The sequence below is a fragment of the Prosopis cineraria genome, unplaced genomic scaffold (assembly GCF_029017545.1).
Source record: "Prosopis cineraria cultivar Desert tree isolate PC_DT_omini unplaced genomic scaffold, ASM2901754v1 PC4, whole genome shotgun sequence".
In the NCBI taxonomy this organism is placed as follows: domain Eukaryota; kingdom Viridiplantae; phylum Streptophyta; class Magnoliopsida; order Fabales; family Fabaceae; genus Prosopis; species Prosopis cineraria.
Window position 1 is genome coordinate 6,719,105 of NW_026555335.1, and position 22,889 is coordinate 6,741,993.

The 22,889-nt window shown below is 32.2% G+C and overlaps 2 protein-coding genes across 8 annotated transcripts; both read left to right on the top strand.

The window, feature by feature from the left end:
* The first annotated feature begins 182 nt into the window (after positions 1 to 182).
* On the top strand, positions 183 to 5,095 carry LOC129309081 (uncharacterized). Of its 7 annotated transcripts, none has more exons than XM_054950436.1 (5): positions 183 to 551; positions 846 to 928; positions 1,001 to 1,350; positions 1,594 to 3,494; positions 4,559 to 5,095. In XM_054950436.1, the coding sequence occupies exons 2-4, from the start codon at positions 854 to 856 to the stop codon at positions 3,485 to 3,487; spliced, it is 2,319 nt and encodes a 772-aa protein (XP_054806411.1). In that variant the 5' UTR covers positions 183 to 551; positions 846 to 853; the 3' UTR covers positions 3,488 to 3,494; positions 4,559 to 5,095. The 7 variants fall into 7 exon arrangements, with proteins under 7 accessions (XP_054806411.1, XP_054806409.1, XP_054806410.1 ...); XM_054950434.1 differs by having other exon boundaries at positions 184 to 551; positions 4,617 to 5,095; XM_054950435.1 differs by having other exon boundaries at positions 184 to 551; positions 851 to 928; positions 4,617 to 5,095.
* A 12,385-nt stretch (positions 5,096 to 17,480) lies between these two features.
* Positions 17,481 to 22,590, top strand: LOC129309875 (CBL-interacting serine/threonine-protein kinase 1). Its single transcript, XM_054951624.1, has 12 exons — positions 17,481 to 17,889; positions 18,154 to 18,216; positions 20,122 to 20,193; positions 20,278 to 20,385; positions 20,498 to 20,578; positions 20,690 to 20,869; positions 20,986 to 21,198; positions 21,293 to 21,400; positions 21,501 to 21,617; positions 21,723 to 21,785; positions 22,039 to 22,113; positions 22,227 to 22,590. The coding sequence occupies exons 1-12, from the start codon at positions 17,686 to 17,688 to the stop codon at positions 22,290 to 22,292; spliced, it is 1,350 nt and encodes a 449-aa protein (XP_054807599.1). The 5' UTR covers positions 17,481 to 17,685; the 3' UTR covers positions 22,293 to 22,590.
* Positions 22,591 to 22,889: the final 299 nt, after the last annotated feature.

Genomic DNA, 22,889 nt, shown 5'->3' on the forward strand with positions numbered 1-22,889 from the left:
TATATATATTGTAACATTATATTTTTTCTCAGTTATATTTAATAGAAATAAAAAAGTTTATAATAAAAATTTAATAATATAATTTATAAATATGGTAAAATAATCTTCTCTCCTCGAGAGGAAGTGGATGGGATCATTATTTGTTGCTAAATGAGACAAACCAGCGCCTCCATGGGGTGAGAGAGGCGAGAAACACGTTGCTTTGACTAGCGACGTTTGTACATCTATACAAGCGCCTTGGGGCCCATTCGTCAACGTGTAAATGAATCTAAGACCGTTAAAAAGTCAAGTCTAAACAGATGTATGACAGATCAACGGCTCCAAACACAGTATCCATAATAGCCTCCTGAGACGGCTACTACGACGACGTAAGAGTCGTACGTCCAGTTTCAATCCGCCCCTTCTTGCCGATTTGGGCATGCGCTAGTGCCTCTCGCTCTCTCCGATTGGTTCGGCTGGGAAGAGCAGAAAAGTCTCCAACTTTAGCGTCGTGGGAGACCGAGCAGAAGAAGGAAGATCGTCTAAGGGGTTTGCATCTGCCTGGCTTTCCGGTAAGTATCTTCGTTCTGTTCCTTTCCGCTCCAGTTGATTAGGGTTAGTTTCCTGTTTTGTAATGATTGTACGCACGTTTGAAAGTTCTTTGGAACGTCCGAGGGAAACTTTTGTTTTGGCCTTTATCAGGATGATAGATTTTTTGTTGCGTCCCTGTGTTATTTTGGTGGAAAGAAATTGATTTTTAAACACGGAATTCTATCAGCAATCATAAAATGGTTTATGTGAGTCTTGCATCTAAATGGTTTATTTCTTTTCTATACTGTGTTAATGTGTAATGATTGGGGATTCAGGGCAGTGAATGCAGGTCCTCTTTTGTTTTCCCACGGGCATTTGCTGTTGGAGGTTCAAAATGTCGAATGCAGACAACTTCAGGGTTTGTTGCCTATGAAATTAAGCATTGAGAAATAAGTTTGTCTTGCTAGTGGTGTTCTTTTTTTGCAACTAGGCCATGGCTACAAAAAAAGTTATAGCTATATGTCAATCAGGAGGTGAGTTTGTGACGAATAGGGATGGATCATTGTCATACAATGGGGGTGAGGCCTACGCAATAGACATTGATTCAACTACGCAATTGAGTGATTTCAAGTCTGAGGTAGCAGAAACGTTCAACTTCAATGTAGATACAATGATTATCAAGTACTTCCTTCCTGGCAACAAGAAAACTCTTATTACTGTATCAAAAGACAAGGACTTGCAACGCATGATCAATTTCCTGGGTGATTCTGCCTCAGTTGATGTGTTCATTATATCAGAGGAAGCAGAAGCTCAGAATACATCTAATATGCCTCGTAGTAGGTAGTTATTCACAATTCTTGGTTGTCCATCTCTCCTTTTGTTTCCACCTGTCATAAATAATTCTGTAGATCTATTTTGTCCGAAGTTGCAAAAATCACATCCAGGTTATGAGTTCATAGATTGTAATTTGTTGGAATACATTTTTTCTCGCTTTTTCCAGGTGAACAGATATAGGTATTCTGGGGTCATACCTGTTCTTGTATGCTGTTTAAAAAAAATCTTATAAAATACTTGTCAGTGCAGGTTAGGAAGGGCTACAGTATCAGAAGCCGTTCCTGTTGCTGCCCCTGTTGATGTTCCAGTTGATACTGTCCATGACATTGAGCAAATTGAGCTGGACGTGAATGATGGTGTTCCTTTATCTTGTATTCCAGCCTGTGCCTTGGATGACAAGCATCAAAAAGCTGTTCAGCAGTGGGAAAATACCATCACTGGTGTGGATCAAAGGTTTAATAGTTTTAGTGAATTCCGAGAAGCATTGCATAAATACTCTATTGCCCATGGGTTTGCCTACAGATATAAAAAAAATGACAGTCATCGTGTCACTGTAAAATGTAAATCTCAAGGTTGCCCTTGGAGGATCTATGCATCAAGGCTGACCACTACCCAATTGATTTGCATCAAGAAAATGAACACAAAACATACTTGTGAGGGGGCTGCTTTGAAAGCTGGGTATCGGGCAACTAGGGGTTGGGTGGGAAGTATCATAAAAGAGAAATTAAAAATCTCCCCTAACTATAAGCCAAAGGATATTGCAGATGACATAAAGCGTGAGTATGGGATTCAGTTAAATTATTCTCAAGCATGGCGTGCAAAAGAGATTGCTAGAGAGCAGCTACAAGGCTCCTATAAAGAGGCATATACTCAGCTACCATTTTTCTGTGAGAAAATAAAAGAGACTAATCCTGGGAGTTTTGCAACGTTTACAACTAAAGAGGACTCAAGCTTTCATCGTCTCTTCATATCATTTCATGCCTCAATATGTGGTTTCCGGCAAGGTTGTCGTCCTCTCCTTTTTCTTGATAGCACTCCTTTAAACTCAAAGTACCAAGGGGATTTATTGTCTGCAACAGCTGCAGATGGGAATGATGGCATCTTTCCTGTAGCCTTTGCTGTTGTAGATGCAGAGACTGAGGACAACTGGCATTGGTTTCTGCAGGAGTTAAAATCAGCGCTATCAATATCTGAGCAAATGACATTTGTTGCTGATTATGAGAAGGGTTTAAAAAAATCACTGGCTGAAATATTTGAAAAATGCTACCACAGTTATTGTTTACGTCACCTGGCTGAAAAACTGAACAAGGACTTGAAAGGTCAGTTCTCTCATGAGGCAAGACGCTTCATGGTTAATGATCTTTATGCTGCTGCTTATGCACCCAAAATGGAGGTTTTTGACCATAGTATTGAGAACATTAAAGGTATTTCTCCTGAAGCCTACAGCTGGGTCATGCAAAGTGAACCAGAGAACTGGGCAAATGCATTTTTTGCTGGAGCTAGGTATGATCATCTAACATCCAATTTTGGACATCAATTCTACAGTTGGGTGTCAGAGGCGCATGAATTGCCAATTACTCAAATGGTTGATGTATTGCGAGGAAAGATGATGGAAGCAATTTACACACGTCGTGTGGAGTCCAATCAATGGGTGACAAAATTGACCCCATCCAAGGAGGGAATTCTTCAAACTGAATCTTCAGTTGCACGGTCATTTCAGGTGTTGCTCTTACAGGGTAGTACATTTGAGGTCCGTGGAGAATATGTAGAGATTGTTGATGTTGACCGTTGGGATTGTACCTGCAAGAGATGGCAAATTTCTGGGTTGCCTTGCTGTCATGCTGTTGCTGTCATTGAGTGCATTGGTAGAAGCCCATATGATTATTGTTCCAGATACTTCTCTGTTGAGAATTACCGGTTAACATATGCAGAATCTATTCATCCTGTACCAAGTGTAGACAGACCAGACTATGATTCAAGTACAGCAGTAATTGTAACCCCTCCACCAACCAAGCGACCTCCAGGTCGGCCAAAGATGAAGCAGGCTGAATCAGTAGACATAATTAAACGTCAGCTGCAATGCAGTAATTGCAAGGGACTTGGCCACAATAAGAAAACATGCAAATTTTTGTTGGAAGCGTGATAGCATTGTAAGTGGTAGTTCACTCCTTCTGTGTACATGCTCCTTTCCATGTTTGACTTTGAAATAGTATATGACTTTTATGCATTCACATGGCCTGTCAAGTTAACATTAAATGAGCAAGTTGACTGACTGAATTCATGTGGATTCCTGTTGGCATCTTTAGGACATGTCGGTTAGTTAGGGTTTTTTGGTTGTTCACTTTGTCTTAAGCTGATATATCAGCTTGGAATTTTTTTTTTTTGTTATAGTCCTACCTTTTAATTGAGTAACAAGACAATGGTGAAAGATTCAGTTACAAATAAATGGAGATTGGGATGTAGTCATGTCTTTTTGGTGTTATTGTTTAGGTTGTTCAGCTTCTTAAGCAAATTATAGTTCGAGATTGAAATGTTGAAGTATTCATTTTTAGTGAATGTAAATATTAGTATATCTATATTACATGGTTACTTTTGCTGGTAACAGAGATATGATTGGTTGTAATTAGAGACGAACTCCATTGGACGCCATATTCAGATTCAATTTCGTTGCTATCAGTTTGATGAGAAGGGGGAATAGTTCATAGTTTCATACTCCCTCTGGCTTCCTTCATAAAAGATTATAAATAATAAAGTCAAGTATGCATGACAGAAGTGGAGCTTTAAGAACATTTTGCTATCTTTATTAATGTGTCATGTCATTTAACGCCTGTCAGGACATTAAAATGGGTCAATCTGAAATAACTAGAGGGAGAGAAGCTCATAAGATAGCCTTAATTTGGCATGCTGGCTATTTCTATATTTGGTTTCTTTCCCCATTGCATCCTTAATATCAAGTTGTCTTCCCAATCTACATGATGTTTGCTCTTTTTACGTGCCTACACATTTCTGTCCTTAGTGTTACTATTTGCTGAAAATACAAGGGTACAGAATGTAACATGTGTGCCATGAGGGATGAATGATCATACTTTTCGCATCAAAATGTGGCATATATTTCTCTGTTAGACAGAGTTTAATTGTACGCGTACATATATTTACTACTCTCCGACTGATTATGTGCATAAAAGGTATGGACATTGCTCTGCATTGTATATAGGTGAATGGTTCAACTGGGAATTTCAGATACTATAGAAACTGAAATATCTGTGGCACAGGGAATCTTTATCGAGGCATAATGCACTACATGCCGTGAGTGATGAAATCAAACAATTGAAGAATTGACCAGTAAAAGGACATAGTTTAGTTGCTGTCTGGGTTTTTTTTTGTTATAATCTTCAAATTCATCTGCTGGCTATGAACCAGATTGCCGATTGAGATTCTAGAAAGGTGTTCTTCATTCTCTGAAGTCGCTTGACCCAATCCAACCTGGAGTTAATAACTTCCTTTTGATGAAGTATATATATTGTGCATACTGCCAAGGAAGAAAACTAGACCACGAGTTACAGTGCAGGCATTTCGTTTCCAATTTTTATTTGCACTTCCAATTTATTAATTCAATGAAAAGCTCGTTGTCTCTGAAGATATGCTTATTATGTTTTGGGATTTGAAGTCTTGTCGATCTTCAAATTTGGAGTAGATTTAGTATGTGATATTCTCTTAACCCCATTTTGAAATGCAAAATATATTAATCATAGGGCTTTTCTGAATGATTTTATAGGTATTTTTCAGATGATGGAAGATTGTTTGTCCGCCCAAAGATGAGGCAGGGCTTTTTCTTTTTCTTTTTTGAAATTTTGTTCGGCCGAAGAATTGTGTTCATCCATATTATCTATCTTAATTCTTATTTTGATTCTTATGTTTCAAAAAATAGAAATATTTGATGTGTATCATATATAATCTAAAATGACCTCCACTCTGCCAAAAAAATTAGATATATTATTCGTTACTTATGAATAGTGAAAATTAAGGCATGATGAGTTTGTTAGCATGCAGCTGGCTGCGGCAAAGGTACTCTTAACCGTGGCAAACTGGTTTAGTTTTTATAAAATGATTGTTCTGTCCTTTTTTATTCCTTTTTCAATGTTGACATTTTCAGGTTTTCGCAAATTTTTAAGTATTTTAATTTTTGAAAAGTGTTATATTTATTTCACAAACATCTTTGGGGTTCTAGTATCAAAATTATTTTTTATTACTATTATTAATGGTAAAGTCATGGTTGATTCTTAAAGTTGAAAGTTAGTAGATAGTAGAGTTAATTGTAGTTAATGACGGAGGTTATTACAGTGGAAATTAGGGTTTGCAAAGAAGGAAGAGCAATGAAGGAGGGAAGAAAATGTGAGGGGTATTTGGGTCATGTCAATAAAGAATTTAATTGCAAATGATGCTCTTGACCTTTGGAGTCAAATCAAAATCATTTGGACTTTAATTGTAAATATGTCTAGTAATTTAATTTAATTCATATTTAATATAATGGTCTAAATTTAATATTAAATTTTTTTATAATTTTAATATTAAATTTACACCAGACGTTAAAATATGTTTAGATAGTTAATTTATAAAAATTTATCAAATCTAATTACAAATCTGGGCAATCCTAAATGATCTAAATTTAATATTAAATATGCACCATTTAAAATATATTTGGATAGTTACTTTAAAAAAATTATAAAAAATTAATATTAAATTTAAATCATTCAAATTAAATGTGAGCTATTCAAGTTGGTGACCGGGCAAATCTTTTATAATTTTTTAATAAATAAAAAATAAACATTTAAAATCTAAATTATCCATATTTTAATATAGAGAATCCATGTGGTGGAGGGATTCCATCATGGAGGGAATCCAACTCTCTTTTTTTCACCCTAGGATCTTGTTGTCTCTAAACTTATTTAGATTTTAGAATTGAAAATTTATTAAAAAATCTCCCAAATGGAAGAGAGATGTGGAGAAAAGAGATCGTAAAATGAAAAGAAAAAATTAATAATAATAATAATAATAATTTTTTTTAATAATTAAGCTTAGCTTAGTAAAGTGTTGCAGGTTGAAATATCAGAGGAGTCAAAGTCCACACTTAACAACCACACGTTGTTGGTGTGTTGTCTTCCTCCATCCGGTGAGTCCGTCGTTCATACTTCACACTCCCACATCCTTACAGTCATTGTTTTGATCAACAAAAACAGATCGTCACAGATCAACATAGCTGTAGCTTGCTTTCGCAAGTGTTTCTTTCGATTTGCCCATGAATTGTGAATTGTCCAGATCTTCACTAGTGTGTGAAGCTGCGCTTGCCATGCTCTCTTCTTTCAATTCATTTTCCTTAATTCTTTTATTTCAGACAGACCTTGTGGGAACTGATATATGGCAGACACGTCATATAAATTTCCTCTAAATTAGGGTCTTCATCTTTTATTTCATGCACACACACACACACACAAAAGAAAGAAACCGCGCTGAACAGAGCACGTGGTAGTGCCGTAGTGGACCCCATGAGATTATAAGCAACAAAAACATGTGGATCAAACGTGGTTTGTAACTGTGAGGCTTGCTTTTGCAGTAGATGCTCCAAAAGAAGTGGTTGTAACAAATCTGGACAACTTCTGAAAAGCCTCTCGCTTTCACTCTCATCACGTGTCCATTTTTCTACCTACACGCTCCTTTTTCTTCGCATTCCCACCCCTCCCGCCTCTTTCGTCTTTTCCTTTCTTATCTATGTCCACACTCTACAATTGATTCAATGAAAAATTAATTATCAAATAGAATTTTAAAATAATTGAGTATCAGATGGAACTTTAAATAACTTCTTCCACAATAAGATTTTGTGATCATAATTGATTATCAAGTGAAGTTTCAAAAAATTGAATGTTTGAAGATTTTTTTTTTTCCAAAGCAGAGTTTTAGGAATCGTAATTGATTATAAGGGATATCCAAACATACCATATTTCTTCTCACTTCAGGCTTTGTTTCCTCCTTAATATTAGCTTAGTTGGTAGGAAATGCAAAATCGGGAGTTCGAGTATTATTATTGTTGATATGTTATTTTTTGATAGATTATCTATAAATACATTTTATTAAGCCTCATATGATTTTAGATTATGTTTGAATTAATGAGTTTGAATTTGAACTCTCATATTTAAAATCTCCATACATTTGAAATAATTTGTTTGATTAGTGAAAAATATTTTAAAGAAAAAAAAAGAGATAATTTGAAATTCAAAACAAGAACGGTATGTTAGGAGTGATAATTTTACATCTATTTTTTTTAATAACAAGAGATGCAAGAAATATAAGAATGATGGAAGCATCAACAATAAAAACATTTAAAAAAATGAGACAATTGAAATTGTTAAAATTTCAAATAATTAAAGTGAGAAGAGAATTTAAAATTTAAAAAAATTATAATAAAAAATGGATTTGGATTTAAATCCATAAATTTTTGGATATCCAAATGAGAAATTTAGTCTGAATCTATGTCTAAATTATCATTAAATACAAGCTAAAAATTAATAAATTCTTAAGATCTAGCTGACCTAAAGTCCTAAACTTTTTATTATTAGTGTTATTAAAAAAAAACATGGACCTCTCCTAACAAACATAAAGTGATGTGGGTCTTCTTTTATTTTTAAAGAAAAAGTACAATTTTGTCTTCATAATTCCTGATAATTGGTTGTAGCATTTTATCATTATTTTTTCTTTAAAATTACGGGTATTCAGGCTCTACTAATTAATTAATATTTAAGCCATATCAAGTCCTGACTGGAAAAATGCTCTTTTTTTTGTTTTTGTTTTTTAATTTTCAAGGCTTGAACCTGAGAACCTGAGAAAAATGATTTGTTTTACTCAGATGCAGCAGGAGTTGTGTGTAGAATAATAGAAGTAAGTGAAATTAATTTCAGTTTGACAAGCGAGCTTAAATTGTCTAAAGTAGGGACCAATATGAAGTGATGAGAGAGAGATGGGTGAGTTTGATTTATATCTTGTCTCCTTGTATGTAGATACCTCTCATCCATTTTATTTATAACCAAGAATGAATGGATGAGGTTAGGATTATAGAAAATTAAGTGTTTGAAAATGAAGTGACGGGAGAAACAAGACCCTGAACTCAAGGGAATATAATGGAGGGTTCCCGTTATTTAGGGTTAGGTTGCCTCAGAAACAAGACACCAATCACAACAATCAGAATCAGGTGATACTTTTCTTCTATTGTTTCATTTCTTCACCCAATCATCCTCTGCCTCATATATTTCTTCTTCTTTTATCTATATATCTAACTTTCCTTCACAGAAAAGAAGATCCCACACACGTGCATCACACATTTACCTTGCACGCTTCACGCACACAATTTTTAATCCCTTTTTTGGGATTGATCTCAAGATCCTTGCATTACGAGGGAGACCATGCCACTTGAACGACAGATTCTCGGCAAATTCAAGGAATCTTTAATTTTATCATGATCATGCATGTTTTATGTTTGTTAACACACTGCTTCCCAATCCTTAAAGAACATTGTATATTTACTATTGATATTAATTAAAATTCAAGCCTCTCTAAATTACTTCATTTTGTATCGTTAATTTTATATCAAACTCCCCGACTCTTTTAAGTCAATTTGTATTAAATTCCCTTAGGCATTGAAAGTGATTTAAATTTTAAAGTTCTATACTGTAAATTTTGCAAGATTATTGGGGTCTTAAAGGCCAGTTTTTACCATCCTTTTGTGACATAATAACTTGCAGCAAGAATTTGTTAGTTATTCAATGTAATTTATAAATAGTCACGTTATTGGTATATTACTAATGGTGCACTTCACTCTAAAGAAAGTTTGGCGTTTGCAGTTAAATATTATTATTTAGATATAAAAATGTTAAGATTGGCGTGGGCGGTGCACCAATTAAAAAGAAGGATGAAGTGTTGGATTCGGTTAACGTAAACTAAATAGAAAATTGATATTAAGGTTTGTAACGTGTAATTTGGATACTATTATAGTTACATGTATGCATTATGATGATGACCTATTAATCTACATCAACTTGAAAGCGTGCAGACGACGTCGCTTTTCTTGGATGTTTTGTTTTCACTTCTATTATATTTTCCTCCATAATTTTCCATGTTCTCCAATTTTTTTAAAATCATCTTAATTAGTGACCGTTACATTAATGTTGTCACCGATGGTGAGTTGTAAGTTTCATTTGTCTGGATTTTGATTCTCATATATTACAGAGGACAAGGAATCTTAGTCACGCTAATAATAGTAGTGAATTTGATTAATACTCACATTTAATGATCATCGTATTGTAAATAAAATTATCTTAAATAAGAGATATTTACGTATATGAGCAATAATCAAAAAAATACATGTTTACATTTAAATATTAATTTAGCTATTTAGAAGTAGGGGGAAAAAGTTGACGTGCGCCAAATTAAAGGATTGTTACGGTTTGTCAGGCGGCATTGGTCCATTAAATTATACAGGCACCATCACGTATGGTGGATTTCTCTGACTTAATCTTGTTTTGTACAAGGCGTGCACGTGTCCTGTCACCTTAAGACGATGTTGCTTTACTTGAATGCTTCCACTACAATTATATTCTCAATTTCATCCGTGTTTAATTTATATTTATCTTCTTCCGTTTTTAATAATCAATTCGAGTGATTGATTTGATTTGATTATATAGTTTATTTGAAATAAGTCGCGTATTATCTATGACTTGTAAATAATAAAGTATTCCTCTTCCTTGCCAGGGACGAACTGGGCACCTTTAGGTGTCAAGCTTAAGCATAGCCATTAGGGCCATCGTCACTGGCTAAATAATATAGTATTATACACTTTTTGTATTACATATATGTTGATAAATCGTTCCACTTATCACCAGCCTCAAATTTTTATATTTAAATATTAATTATCGTTCTTTTGGGTAAGAAAAAATAAAAGAATTTTAATTCTTATAGATTTTATGGACAAGAAATCTTAGTCATGGTAATAATAACGAGTATAGAGTATAGATGGTTTAAATGAAGGATGAAGCGAAATTCTACATGATAGCAGAACATTTTTATTTCAATTTATTTGACACACATCATTCTTTGAACATATTTTTGAGAGAATAACATTTAAGTCCTAAAAAAATAAATTAATGATAGTTAGGTCTCAATAAAATTTTGTGCAGAATAAATTATAAATATTAATTTAAGCAGTTACAATTAAAAATTTTTATTATAATATAAGAGTCATAATCAATACTTCAATATTATTTACAATTAAAATTTTTAAATTTATGATTATCTAAATCAATTTTTTAACTTTTTTTTTAAATCTCAATAAGTTAATTGTTGTTAATTCAATATCTTAGGAACTGACATTCTTTCAATATTTTTTGTATGAAGTGCTCGAAATTGGGCACTTCTAAATATATTTTTTATATAGCAGTGTATATGATATTTTAAAAAAAGCCCAAAAAAGGAATATTAAAAAGCTTCCCAGATCACATTTCTTTTTTCTTTTTAAATAATTGTTAATATAGTATTCAGTGATCTGACAGTTGTTCATTATTAAAATGAGAATATATAAATGTACAATGATTTGAGTAGATTGGAGTGTCATGTTTGGGAAGGAAGGGACAGAAAGTGGGAATACTAGAGAATAGATAATTTCTTAAATCATGAATAATGGAGATTGGAATATTACATTTAAATAGTGATACCATGTGAGTGATATCTTCCAAAAGGAAAATTTCCAAGGAAATCAGGTTGGAATCTCCAAAATTTTTATTCACGTAATTTGAAAGAATGACAGATATATCTTAAAAGATTTAACTACTAATAACTATATTTGTAATAAAAATTTAAAAAATAAGTTAAAAATACAAACGATTATAAATTTATAAATTTTAATTGTAAATGAGACATTTAAATTTTAAATACAACTCTTTGATTGGAATTAAAATTTTTATTTATGACTATCTAAATTGATATTTGCAACTCTTTTTTAAAAATAATTTTTAATCTAACTATCATAAATTTAATTTTTTGGGACCAATCATCAGTTTCCCTATGAATTTTATATTTCATACAGGTGGGACACAAGACAAAATGGAACATGCATAGGGGTCTATCACTCTGATTAAAATTCAATACATTTTTTTATGAAATAAATAAGGAAAATGGAGCACACCAAAAGATGTTAATCTTTTATAACTATACGCAATAAAAACAAAAAAGGGGGGGTTTGCTTGTTTATGAGTAATTCGCTCATTTTTTTTATTTTTCCTAATCTTGTTTTACTGTTTATTATTTTAAAAAAATTATCACATCTCATGGTATTTAATTATTATTTTTTCACTACTTTTATATTTAAATTCATTGCCATTTTGTTTAGGAAAAAAACACATTTGGAAAGTTAGGTTGCACGTGATGGGTTGGGAGCGAATATGTGGCTCCACAATGACGACCAAGAAATCTTGTTTGCAAGTAATGTGTTTCAAAAAATTAAACATGTAATAAAATTAATTTTCCATTTGATTATGCAGTTAAATTAATTATCAAGCTTATATTTTATTTTCATCAATGTAATTTTTTTTTAACTAAAACTAGCAGATACAATAATATGTGCTACATTTGTTATGCCACGATTAATTTTTCATTATGGACTTATTATTATTTTGATAAATTGTTAGAAAATAATCTCTTTTCAAATATAATTGGAAGATAATTAGAAAAGATGAAATTAAAGAAGGATATATATATATATATATATATAATTGAAATAAATTTTAATAAAAAATAAATTCATTCCAATACCATCAAGTGATCAACATATATAAAACTTTTATTGAGTATGGTCCTTTTCAATAATTTTCAATACACAGGCCACATAAATATACATAATTATAATAAAATAGATATATTTTAAATGTATTAAATATTTTTTGAGAAATGAGTGGTGTTCATAGATTTTGGATAAAAGACTTTAGCCTAGAGTTTGTTACATCTATATTTAGATATTGGTTACATCAACCAAAAATCCATATAATTTCTTAAACCATGATCAGATGTTTTTTGAGAGAAAAGTAATTGAAATTAAAAATATAAATCATAAAAGCTATGCGAAGTATTCACGAATCACAAACATTGTCATGATATTTTTTTGAAGAAAAAAAAAATCTTTCTTATCTACTTTATTGGGCTCCATACAATTCCCTTAACATTCATTTAAATTTTGTCTGCATATTTAGTTAAATGTCAGAGAGATCGATATACTCTAATATTAAATCTCTCCAATGATCACAATATCTTCCATACATCGAGCAAATGACAAGTCAATATATTGTTCAGCAAATGCTTCTTTATTTTGATGGCAACATAAATGCATACAGCCATGCATAAGGCAAATGGCAGATAACAAAATATATTAAAAAAAGATTAAATAGTCTAGAATTTTGAAATATATAATTGCTTGCCAAAATATCCTCTCAAATTAATTATATAATTATCACTTACATGGTGGACAGGTGGAGTGACGTATCATGCACATTTTAGCGGTGCGGTCCCACATCTGAAGGCATTTGTTTTCATTTCATTCGTGGGTCTCGTACCCTGCTTCCATTCATTTTCCTTCTTGTACTGTCCTTTTTTTTTTTATAAAAAAACTATCATTTTTTATATAAATAAAATTTCATACTTTAATAAATATTTATTATATATTTTTTAAATATTTTTTATAATTTACATTAATAAAAAATAATTAATATATATTTATGTTAATTAATATAAAATATTTTAATTTAATTTTTTTATTTTCAGACGTAATTATTGTTGTTAATTAATTTTTTTAATGATACAATTTTTTTTTCTCCTAAGTCAATCATATCCAATAATATAATGGTAAGATTTAAAAGCTTGATCCTACACTTAGGGCTAGCTCATTTTTTAATTCTTCATGCTTTGTGTGTGGCCGTGATTTTGCCATCAATTTCCCACCGAAACTAGGACCACTTTCTAGACTACTGATGAAGTGTAACGTTTTCATTTCCCTAATGTTTTAAATGTCAACCCATGCTGTTAATTAAAAAGGGAATCTTATTAGTGTATCTTATGTTTTTTTTTCTCTTATCAACCAGGTTAAAACTAACAATAATGAGGTCTCACTTCATCTCTTTTACTATTATAACCCTGACAAACGACATTTTAGTCCTTGATCATTAATAAAATATGAGGTGATGGGATTGTTTTGTAGAAAGATCAAATCACATGGTGTAAAGTTGATGCAATGGCAATTTTCTCATACACTAACTTAATTTAGTTCTCATTCTCATCAGTTAAAAAATAATATTAAAAAGCGGCAATATCCTATTTTTGACTGAAGTGCTACTTTTATATGTTTTTTTTTTGTTTAATGATCAAAGGAAAAATATTTGGTTCATTTATAATTTTATATCATGTCTCTGTAGAATAGAGCCAGCAATTCAAGTAAACCGAGCTTTTGAATAAGCCTAAACTTATAAAAAAATTCAAATAGTAAGCCTCACTCTAACCTCTTTGAGTTTACTTGAATACTTGAATTGATGATTTTTTTTAAACAAAATTCAATGTTATCTTTAAAATCAAATATTTTTATATTATAGAAAATGTAAAATATACTTTTGGGATATTTAAAAAAATATAACACTCAATTTTTTAAAAAAAATTTGTTAACTCTTAAAGTTTAAAAATTAATATTAAAATATATTTTAAATATTTTTTAAATAGTTTATAAATTAAAAATAATAAAAACATAACAATGTGAACATTTTATTCTTTTTAGATATAATATACTTAAAAATATGGTCTCTTTTTATAAAATGAACTAAAATTTAAAATATTAATTAATATTATACATATGTATTTTCAAAACATATTTTTTTAATTTATTTGAGTTTGTCTGAATTATTGGTTCTAGAAAAGGAGAATAAAATGAAAAATTGAAAGTAGCCGAAGAACATGTTTATGGATTATTTAATTTTATTATATATTAGTTATTATTAAAACTAACTTTATCTGATATAATATTTCTCACACTAATTCATGTCTATTTATATTTGAACAATATAATAATTTTTTTTTCAAATGTAAGTTCATAAGTTCTAAATAACTCAATAACTTTAATAAGTGCAAGGAAGATAATAAATTGATGAAAAATAAATGAAGGACACTATGTCTTAGCTCAAAACTTCAGTAAGTAAATTTATGTTTCATTTAATTTTATTATGTATTAATTATTGAGCTTGATTTTATTTAACGTGAGACTTTTCCTTCCAAATCAAATTCAGCACTCAAAAAGAAGGAGAAAAACACTCCTGATTAGGTCAATTTTAACTGTGGTGAGATAAAGACGGGCAATAATTTAAGAAAATCACTGATTGGGCAACGCGAAGGGGGAAAAAGCGAATTTGACACGAGGAGAATTCACAGAAAGAAGAAACTACCCATGAGACCTGGGTTCAGTTCCTAATTCATGTGGTTGATTAGACCCAAAAGAGGGTAAGATAATTAGGAGGATTAGAAAATTGATGACATAAAAGTTTAGTTAAGAATTAAGAAATTAAAAGCTTGACATTGGAGGGTCCCATAACGGGGGAAAAAATATATGAAAGGATAGAACATGACAACATGACGAAACCGGTGAAAAACGCGAATCACGAATGTATATTATTATTATTTTTACCCCTTGGCCAGCTTATTCCAACAAGTTTGAAATCCATAATTCAAGGATTCAATCTGTTTAAGGTATCTCCATTATTAAATAATTTTGATCCCCTAACTAACACTAATTCTCAAGCAATAAAGTTCTTCAAGTGATCTTGCACCATGTGATTGCCCAAATGATGAAGATTAAAATTTCTGATCACCTCCTATTGCGTATAAGGAAAAAATATTATTAAACATTAATTGATTGATTAACATAAATATTTTGTGAATTCAATAATTACATACTACCTCTACCTCAGGTCTTTTTCATGAGGTATCCAAAGGATTTTTTTTTTTAATCAGACATCATATGAAATATTTGTTACATTTTTATTATATTTCCAATGAATATATTCCCTCCCTACTCCCATATATAAGATGCCTTAAAAAAAAAATTATTAAATAGCTTTCTTGTAACTTAAGCCTAGGTATTATGAAATTGCCCCATTCATATAATCAATAAGAATATTATTGAGACATATATTAAGACAATTTTTTCGATAAATAAAGTATAAAGTAATTTAACAATTTTTATTATTCATGTAAAAGAAATCTAAACTTTCTTACCATAAAACAATGGTTTAAAAACTGTACAAGAAATCAGAAATGTTAATAGGTCACGATTTTCATAGTTCAACAGGTTAAATCGATAATCGAACTAATGATATAATAATTAAATAAAAATAATATCTATATACATATATATAATTAAAATATCAACAATGTCATTTTCATTTCAGAATTGTTCAGCCATAAGATTTTAAATTTTAATTTCCTGACTTTTTTCATATGTATAATATTTTTATTTACCTCATTTATCCTATTAAAACAAACGGGTTTTCAATTTTATTTATATTTTAATCTATACAATGCCAATAAAAAAAATTATGCATTCAAAATTTTAATATCGCAATTCATAAGGAAATTGACATTAATCTTTTTAAGTTGAATAAAAAGTTATTATTACTAAAACAAAAACAAAAAGAAAAAAACAGTTCAAAGTGATCCAACTATTTTGGATTCTAGATTCAATTTCGAGTCCATTAAACTCACTAGATTCAAAACAAGCTCATTCTTAAAACAAATTAACGAGTCAAATCGAGCCGTTTTGTTATCAGGATGGTGGTTCAACCAGTTTTAATTATATAAATTAGTTTTCAGGTCTTAAAACAACGGCACAAAGAATGGAGGGAACATGTGTGTGTACATATTTATACGTGTGGAAGTATTCAGCAGTAGAGGCGTGGGACACAATCGAAGAGAATGGGTAATTATAGAGCATGATGAATGAATGATGATTGTGGATTACTAGTCATAATATACAAATCTCGTCTGTTTCGTGTGGGGCATTCCTTTGATAATGTTATCACAACAAAATAAACTTCCTCTGCTATTCGGTAACGTGGTCACCAGATTCGGTTTTATACTCCTTCAATTCAATACACCTTTCTTATTTAAATACTACATATATAACGATTAACTAGGGGAAGATACGTGAAGGTATTGTAACTGGGGTTAAATAAAATAATGTGTTGTGATTTGTGAGTTGTGGCTCCAAATCATTGGCTAAGGACTTTCACTTTATTTTAACACATTTTAAAAATCTGGCATATTTTATTAAAATCACATGTCCTGTGATATTCATGATTTAAAAAAAAAACCATAAAAACAATATAAACTACGAAGATACTTTTATTTATATTTTTTTATTATAAACATACAGTTCATTTATGAGCAAAAAAAACCAATCCTGTCAGTGCATGAATCTCAAGGTATGAGGGAATAATAAATAAATTGAGAAATGCTCTATATCAATAATATAATTTTGATCTGTATAAGGTGAAAAATAAGATTTTAATACTCTTTTAAGTTAAAAATATAAGATATTTTTTTAAAAAGTTAAATGTTTAAGATATTTTTAATTTTTTAAAGTATAATTATCGCTTTTTTTTAAAAGCACTCTTATTAATGAATGACTTTATATTTATTATAAAATATTTAATAAAAATAAATATAAAGAAGTAAGTAACTATTTTATTAAAAGATGAGATTCGGTTAAAAATACCTTATATTTTTTAACAAAATGAACGCCTGTTAATATATTTACGAAAAATTTAAGTGCACATTTACATAAAACTTGATTGATTTGATAAATAAATCATCTATAACTCCGACGAATTACAAATTTGTAATTATAATTATGATTTATAATTGTCAATGGATGATAATTTTTTGACCCTGACAATTGATGAAATACTGGGGCTCTATTAGTCATTTTTCTCAGCATTCAGACGTTAAAAAAAAAAAAAAAAAATACACGGAACGGACGTTTCAGCTTCAAGCGCGCGTCTTAAATACCCGCAAGCTTCTGAACGCAGAGCCCAAAATTACGAGCAACGCAAGTGCCAAACTCTAGGCTGCGTGCTCTATCTTTCGGTCCTGATTTTGTTGTTTTTACTGCAAATTTGGCTTTTGGCGAGGTTCAGCAGCAGACAATCCGTTCGGCAAAAGGATATTGAATCTTTTTTGCCGGAACTGTGGGATCTGCACCGGAGTGGTTAGGTGATGGTGATCGTGAAGCTTGGGAACAAGAACGACAAGGAAAAGCAAGGACAGGGAATGCGACTTGGGAAATACGAGCTTGGTAGGACTTTAGGCGAAGGCAATTTCGGAAAGGTCAAATTAGCTAGGAATACCGATTCCGGCCTACCCTTCGCAGTTAAGATCCTCGAGAAGAGAAAGATCATTGACCTCAATATAACCAATCAGGTATGCTTCACTTCTAATTTACTGATCTCTCTTCTATTTTCTCCTGCTTTAATCCGTAATTGGAACAGTCTAGAATTTCCCGGCTTGATTTGTGGTTAGAGTTTTATGAGCGTAGGTATAAATCCAGATTTGAAGTCGACCTGCAAATTTCTGGTCCATCATCTGGTTTTGATTCAAGCTAGTAGCTATTGCCATTATATGATTATCTGTTAGCAGAAGCTTTTAGCTACAATCCGACTTATGTAAATGTGTGGGGAATTGCAGATTAAGAGGGAAATAGCCACCTTGAAGCTCTTAAAGCATCCGAACGTGGTCAGATTACACGAGGTACAATCTCATAGATGGAAAAAAAAAAAAAAATTCTACTCGGCATTAATATCAACAGATTCAAAGTTTGATGGAATAAGGAACTAGTTGTCCAAAAAAATGGAATGAGAAGCCACAGATAATGTTTTTTGTCACCAAAAATAATTAGTATGGTGCTATTTTTGTTTGGGTCTTCTGCCAAACCATTTTCTGCAGAAATGGTGGATCACGAGGGTGTACAGTAAAAAGATTGCACCAATCATGGAAGCCCTGATTTTGTTTGTTCTTAATTTCGTGGCTTTTTTAAAAATCCTAAATCTATATTTTTCAGCAATACCAATTACTAATGAATTTTCCCAGAAAATTCTTCAATAAAACGACAAAAACGAACGATACCTTCCCTATATACACCCACCCGCCCCTTCCCTCGCCATCATGACCAGAGACGTCCACACTTGGCTGTCTTATTTCTGCGTGGATTCCATCCTAGACTTTGCGTGATTGTACATTCTGTGTGCCCTTTTATCTGAATGAAGAGTTAACATCACTCAAATATTTTTAACGAGATAGCATATTAGATATAAATTTTACTTCACTAAACTATATTAATTACATTATTTTTCTGACATTGGTTTTAGTGAAAAATGTTAGTCTTCTGTCCAGCTTGGCATGATCTAGATTAGTTGGAGTCCAATATGATTCTAAGTAGTTTTCTTAAAAACATATATAATTAATTTAATTTATTTACCTTTGATAACATAGAATGTACGCTCAAGTTTTGCCAGCATTATGTCTGTCTTAGCTTCCTCTTTTTTGGATGCTACGTTTATGGCTATGTCTTGACTCTTGAGCCGAGCAAGACAATGTGGGTTGTACTGAAGAGCACGCCTGAACTTGCAGTGAACCAAATTCCCGCGTAAATATGGTTCGAGACCTCATGGCTGACACAAAGAATTTTCCTTATATTGGATATAATTGAATTATGTTGGATTATGGCGGGGTTGAAAGGTTTAGCTTATGTGTGAGCAACAACATGGCACGTATGAGAAGAGGATATAATTGAATTTGATGCCAAATATTTATGCAAGTTGGCTAAATCAATATTTTTTTTTTTTCACATATGAGGAATCCGGCTTTTGTTTTTATGAATTTTCAAACTTTGGGCGATTCTATATATTGTAGAATTTATACTTGGGAATCTATGTATTTTTTTTTTTCTGGGTACTTCCTGGCACAGTTTAATTAAATTGATAAGTTTTACGTGTTCTGACGCGGAGTTCGCCTGATCTCATCCGATGAGGATTCGGCGGGCATCTGATGCAGATGCTTATTTAGATTCCACCTTTGCTTCCTGTTAAAATGCGGCAAATAAAAAACTCTAAATTCTAATGCGCTGATTTGGTAATTAACGTAACTCGCACGATTACTTGGAGGTGGGCCACCTTTGTGGATGCCTTGTGCCTGCTGGTCTATGCAGGGGGTGACCCCCTTTTGGGATTTTTTTTTTTCTTTGAAATATTAAATTAAAGTTTTAATTTGATTTTCGTCTTACGATTTGTTTTGAAATAATATTTCATGGTTCCCGCGGATAAATATTTCGCGTCTCTTTGATAATTAATTAAGGTTTGGTGACTGGTGAGCATTAAGTCATGAGAAGTGTACCAATCGTTTCCTTAGATAAGACATTCTTTCTATATCGGCATATCCCTCGCAAAAATGGAGAAGTCGTTAATTAGATTCTTTCATTGCTTAAAAAAATTTAAGATTTAAGATATACTCCATAAAAAGTTGATCAGTTACTCTAATAATCAAAATATTTCTATTATATATATATATATATATATATATGATTTATTTATCGGCCTGCATTTAAAAAGTCTTGATTCCAAAATCTTCTGACTATGATTTATAACTGTAATTGCACAGGTCTTGGCTAGCAAAACCAAGATTTATATGGTCCTCGAGTGCGTGACTGGAGGAGAGTTGTTTGACAGAATTGTAAGGACCATTATATCTTCTGGAATGAGTTATATCAGCCAACCACGTGGCGATGGCAATTAATGAGATAAGTTGTTTTCACAGGCATCCAAGGGCAAACTTCCAGAAGCTGAAGGTAGGAAGCTTTTCCAGCAGTTGATTGATGGTGTTAGCTACTGTCATGATAAAGGGGTCTTCCACAGAGATCTCAAGGTTATCCCCCCTAGCTTCTTAAGAACAATTGCGATAATTTCTTGCTAGTTTTCTTTTTGGGTTATATGGGCCTTGCACTCATACTTGAGAAAATGATGCTATGTTGTTGCAGCTGGAGAATGTACTTGTAGATGCCAAAGGGAACATAAAGATAACCGACTTTGGCCTTAGTGCTTTACCGCAGCATTTCAGAGTAAGTGTTCTTTTAAGCGATGCGTTAGTTACGTAGTTTACCATAGTAAATATGTATTCTCACACTGCATTATTTGGTCATCGACTTGTGATTACTGTATGAAAATTTCAGGCAGATGGTTTGCTGCATACCACCTGTGGAAGTCCCAACTATGTGGCCCCTGAGATTCTTTCTAATAAAGGATATGATGGTACAACATCAGATACATGGTCCTGTGGGGTCATATTGTATGTTATCTTAACAGGATATCTTCCTTTTGATGATAGAAATCTTGCAGTTCTCTACCAAAGGGTATACAAATTCTGGCTGTCTGCTCTCCTTTTCCAAGATTACTAAATAATTTCAGTAAACTATAAATATTTATAAGATTATGATTTTGTTTTTTATTTCTAATTGACGGTGCGCAGATTCTCAAAGGTGATGTTCAGATGCCAAAATGGCTATCGCCTGGTGCCAAAAACATGATCAAGAGGATTCTAGATCCCAATCCTTCCACTCGGATAACAATGTCTGGCATCAAACAAGATGAATGGTTCAAGCAGGACTATATTCCAGCAAAGCCAGAGGATGAGGAAGAGGACGTATATATTGACGATGAAGCCTTTTCCATCCACGAAGTGGTATGTGTATACCTGCTACTCCCTTTTTTTTTTTTTTTGTTTTGGCTGTTAATTTTTCTTTGGATATGACCCGGAGCTATGTTCTTGGGAATAGGCAGACGAAACAGAAGATAGGAGTCCAGGATCACCAACCCTTATCAACGCATTTCAATTGATAGGGATGTCTTCATGCCTTGACCTCTCTGGCTTCTTCGAAAAAGAGGTAAGTGTGAAAGTATTTGGCATAATTTCTACTATCTCTAACCACTTGTCGCTTCCGAAGGAAGTTTCCAACACACATTCGAACACTTTTTGATTTCTAGGACGTCTCTGAGAGGAAGATAAGATTTACATCCAACCTCTCCGCAAAAGACTTGGTTGAGAGGCTTGAGGACGTTGTGACAGAAATGGGGTTTACAGTTCAAAAGAAAAATGAAAAGGTTCGTATCGTTGCTTATGCTATGAGGAAAACCTTTCTCCATTACCATCATAAATAAATGAGCCTTTAGGTTTGCAATAACGTCAGTGTATGATTATTGTTTCAGGTGAAAGTGATACGAGAGAACAAGGGGCATAAAAGTTTAGGCAACCTTACAGTTGCAGCAGAGGTAGTGATTAGCCTTAGATTCTGTCAAACTTTAACAGAATGATTTGAAATATGCAGATCAGTAGACCAATGTAAATATAAAAAGACAAATCATATGGGAATGCCAGTCATAATTTTCATTTTTGAGCATTACTTACGACCTTCGTTTTGTTTCTCTTTATGGTCATTGTCAAGACTTCAAAATTTCATTTCTGCTAGTTATATGCCTAGTCTTGTTTGGGTTTATGAAACGATCATCTGCTCAAATGTGGCAGGTTTTTGAGATAAGCCCATCATTGTACGTAGTAGAGTTGAGGAAATCTTATGGAGATTCTTCTGTATATAGACAGGTTCACCCTCTGCTTCCCTCTCACTGCCTCATAGCTCTCTCGTCTTCCCAAACCCAGAAACTGATGTTATATATATATATATATATATATATGTCTCGTGTGATATGATACAGTTGTGCGAGAAGTTGTCAAATGATTTGGGGGTTCCACCGAGAACCGGAGCGCTCGTAAGTGGATAGGCCTTCGAGAACTGAGCTGGAAGCCATCCAGTGTATATGTCTTCTTTTTGCTTCTCCCTTGGGAGGTCGCGTAGTTTTAGTAGATGAATTAAAGTGTCCATAGCAATGTAGTTCGTAATTCAAGTCATTAATCGTTAGTGATGTGCATTTATATGTAAAGTGAGTTGCAATTCGAACTGTATATTCAAGGAAAAACATTCATGACCCGTTTTTCCAGCAAAGGTTTTGGTGAATTCATATCATGTTATATTTAAATTTTGGTAATAAAAATCGGAGTTTTGTTTTCTGATCCACCAAATGCGCCTCTATACACCATCTAAGTTTTTAACAGAAGTGAAAAGTTACGGATTCAATGTCAAGCTTTTAACTTTCCCATGTAATTCAAAAATAATAAAAGGAGCAAAGCATGTCATAACCCTTAACCCATCGATTTCTTTTTCCTTTTCTTTTCCTAATCTCCCACTGCACATCAATTTAAAATAGACAGAGGAGCGGATGGAAAAAAATATGCATTCAAGTCTCTAAATATACAAGATACAATAATCATTGTAATGATTAATTTGATTGGGAAAATGTCAACAAGGTTTTAAAAGATTA

Bases quoted from the DNA above. Each gene is read 5' to 3' on its own strand.
- LOC129309875 (XM_054951624.1), top strand. From the start codon at position 17,686: ATGGTGATCGTGAAGCTTGGGAACAAGAACGACAAGGAAAAGCAAGGA. The intron at 18,217-20,121 runs GTACAATCTCAT...GTAATTGCACAG, and splicing joins ACGTGGTCAGATTACACGAG to GTCTTGGCTAGCAAAACCAA. The intron at 20,194-20,277 runs GTAAGGACCATT...TTGTTTTCACAG, and splicing joins GAGAGTTGTTTGACAGAATT to GCATCCAAGGGCAAACTTCC.
- LOC129309081 (XM_054950436.1), top strand. From the start codon at position 854: ATGCAGGTCCTCTTTTGTTTTCCCACGGGCATTTGCTGTTGGAGGTTC. The intron at 929-1,000 runs GTTTGTTGCCTA...TTTTGCAACTAG, and splicing joins CGAATGCAGACAACTTCAGG to GCCATGGCTACAAAAAAAGT. The intron at 1,351-1,593 runs GTAGTTATTCAC...TTGTCAGTGCAG, and splicing joins TCTAATATGCCTCGTAGTAG to GTTAGGAAGGGCTACAGTAT.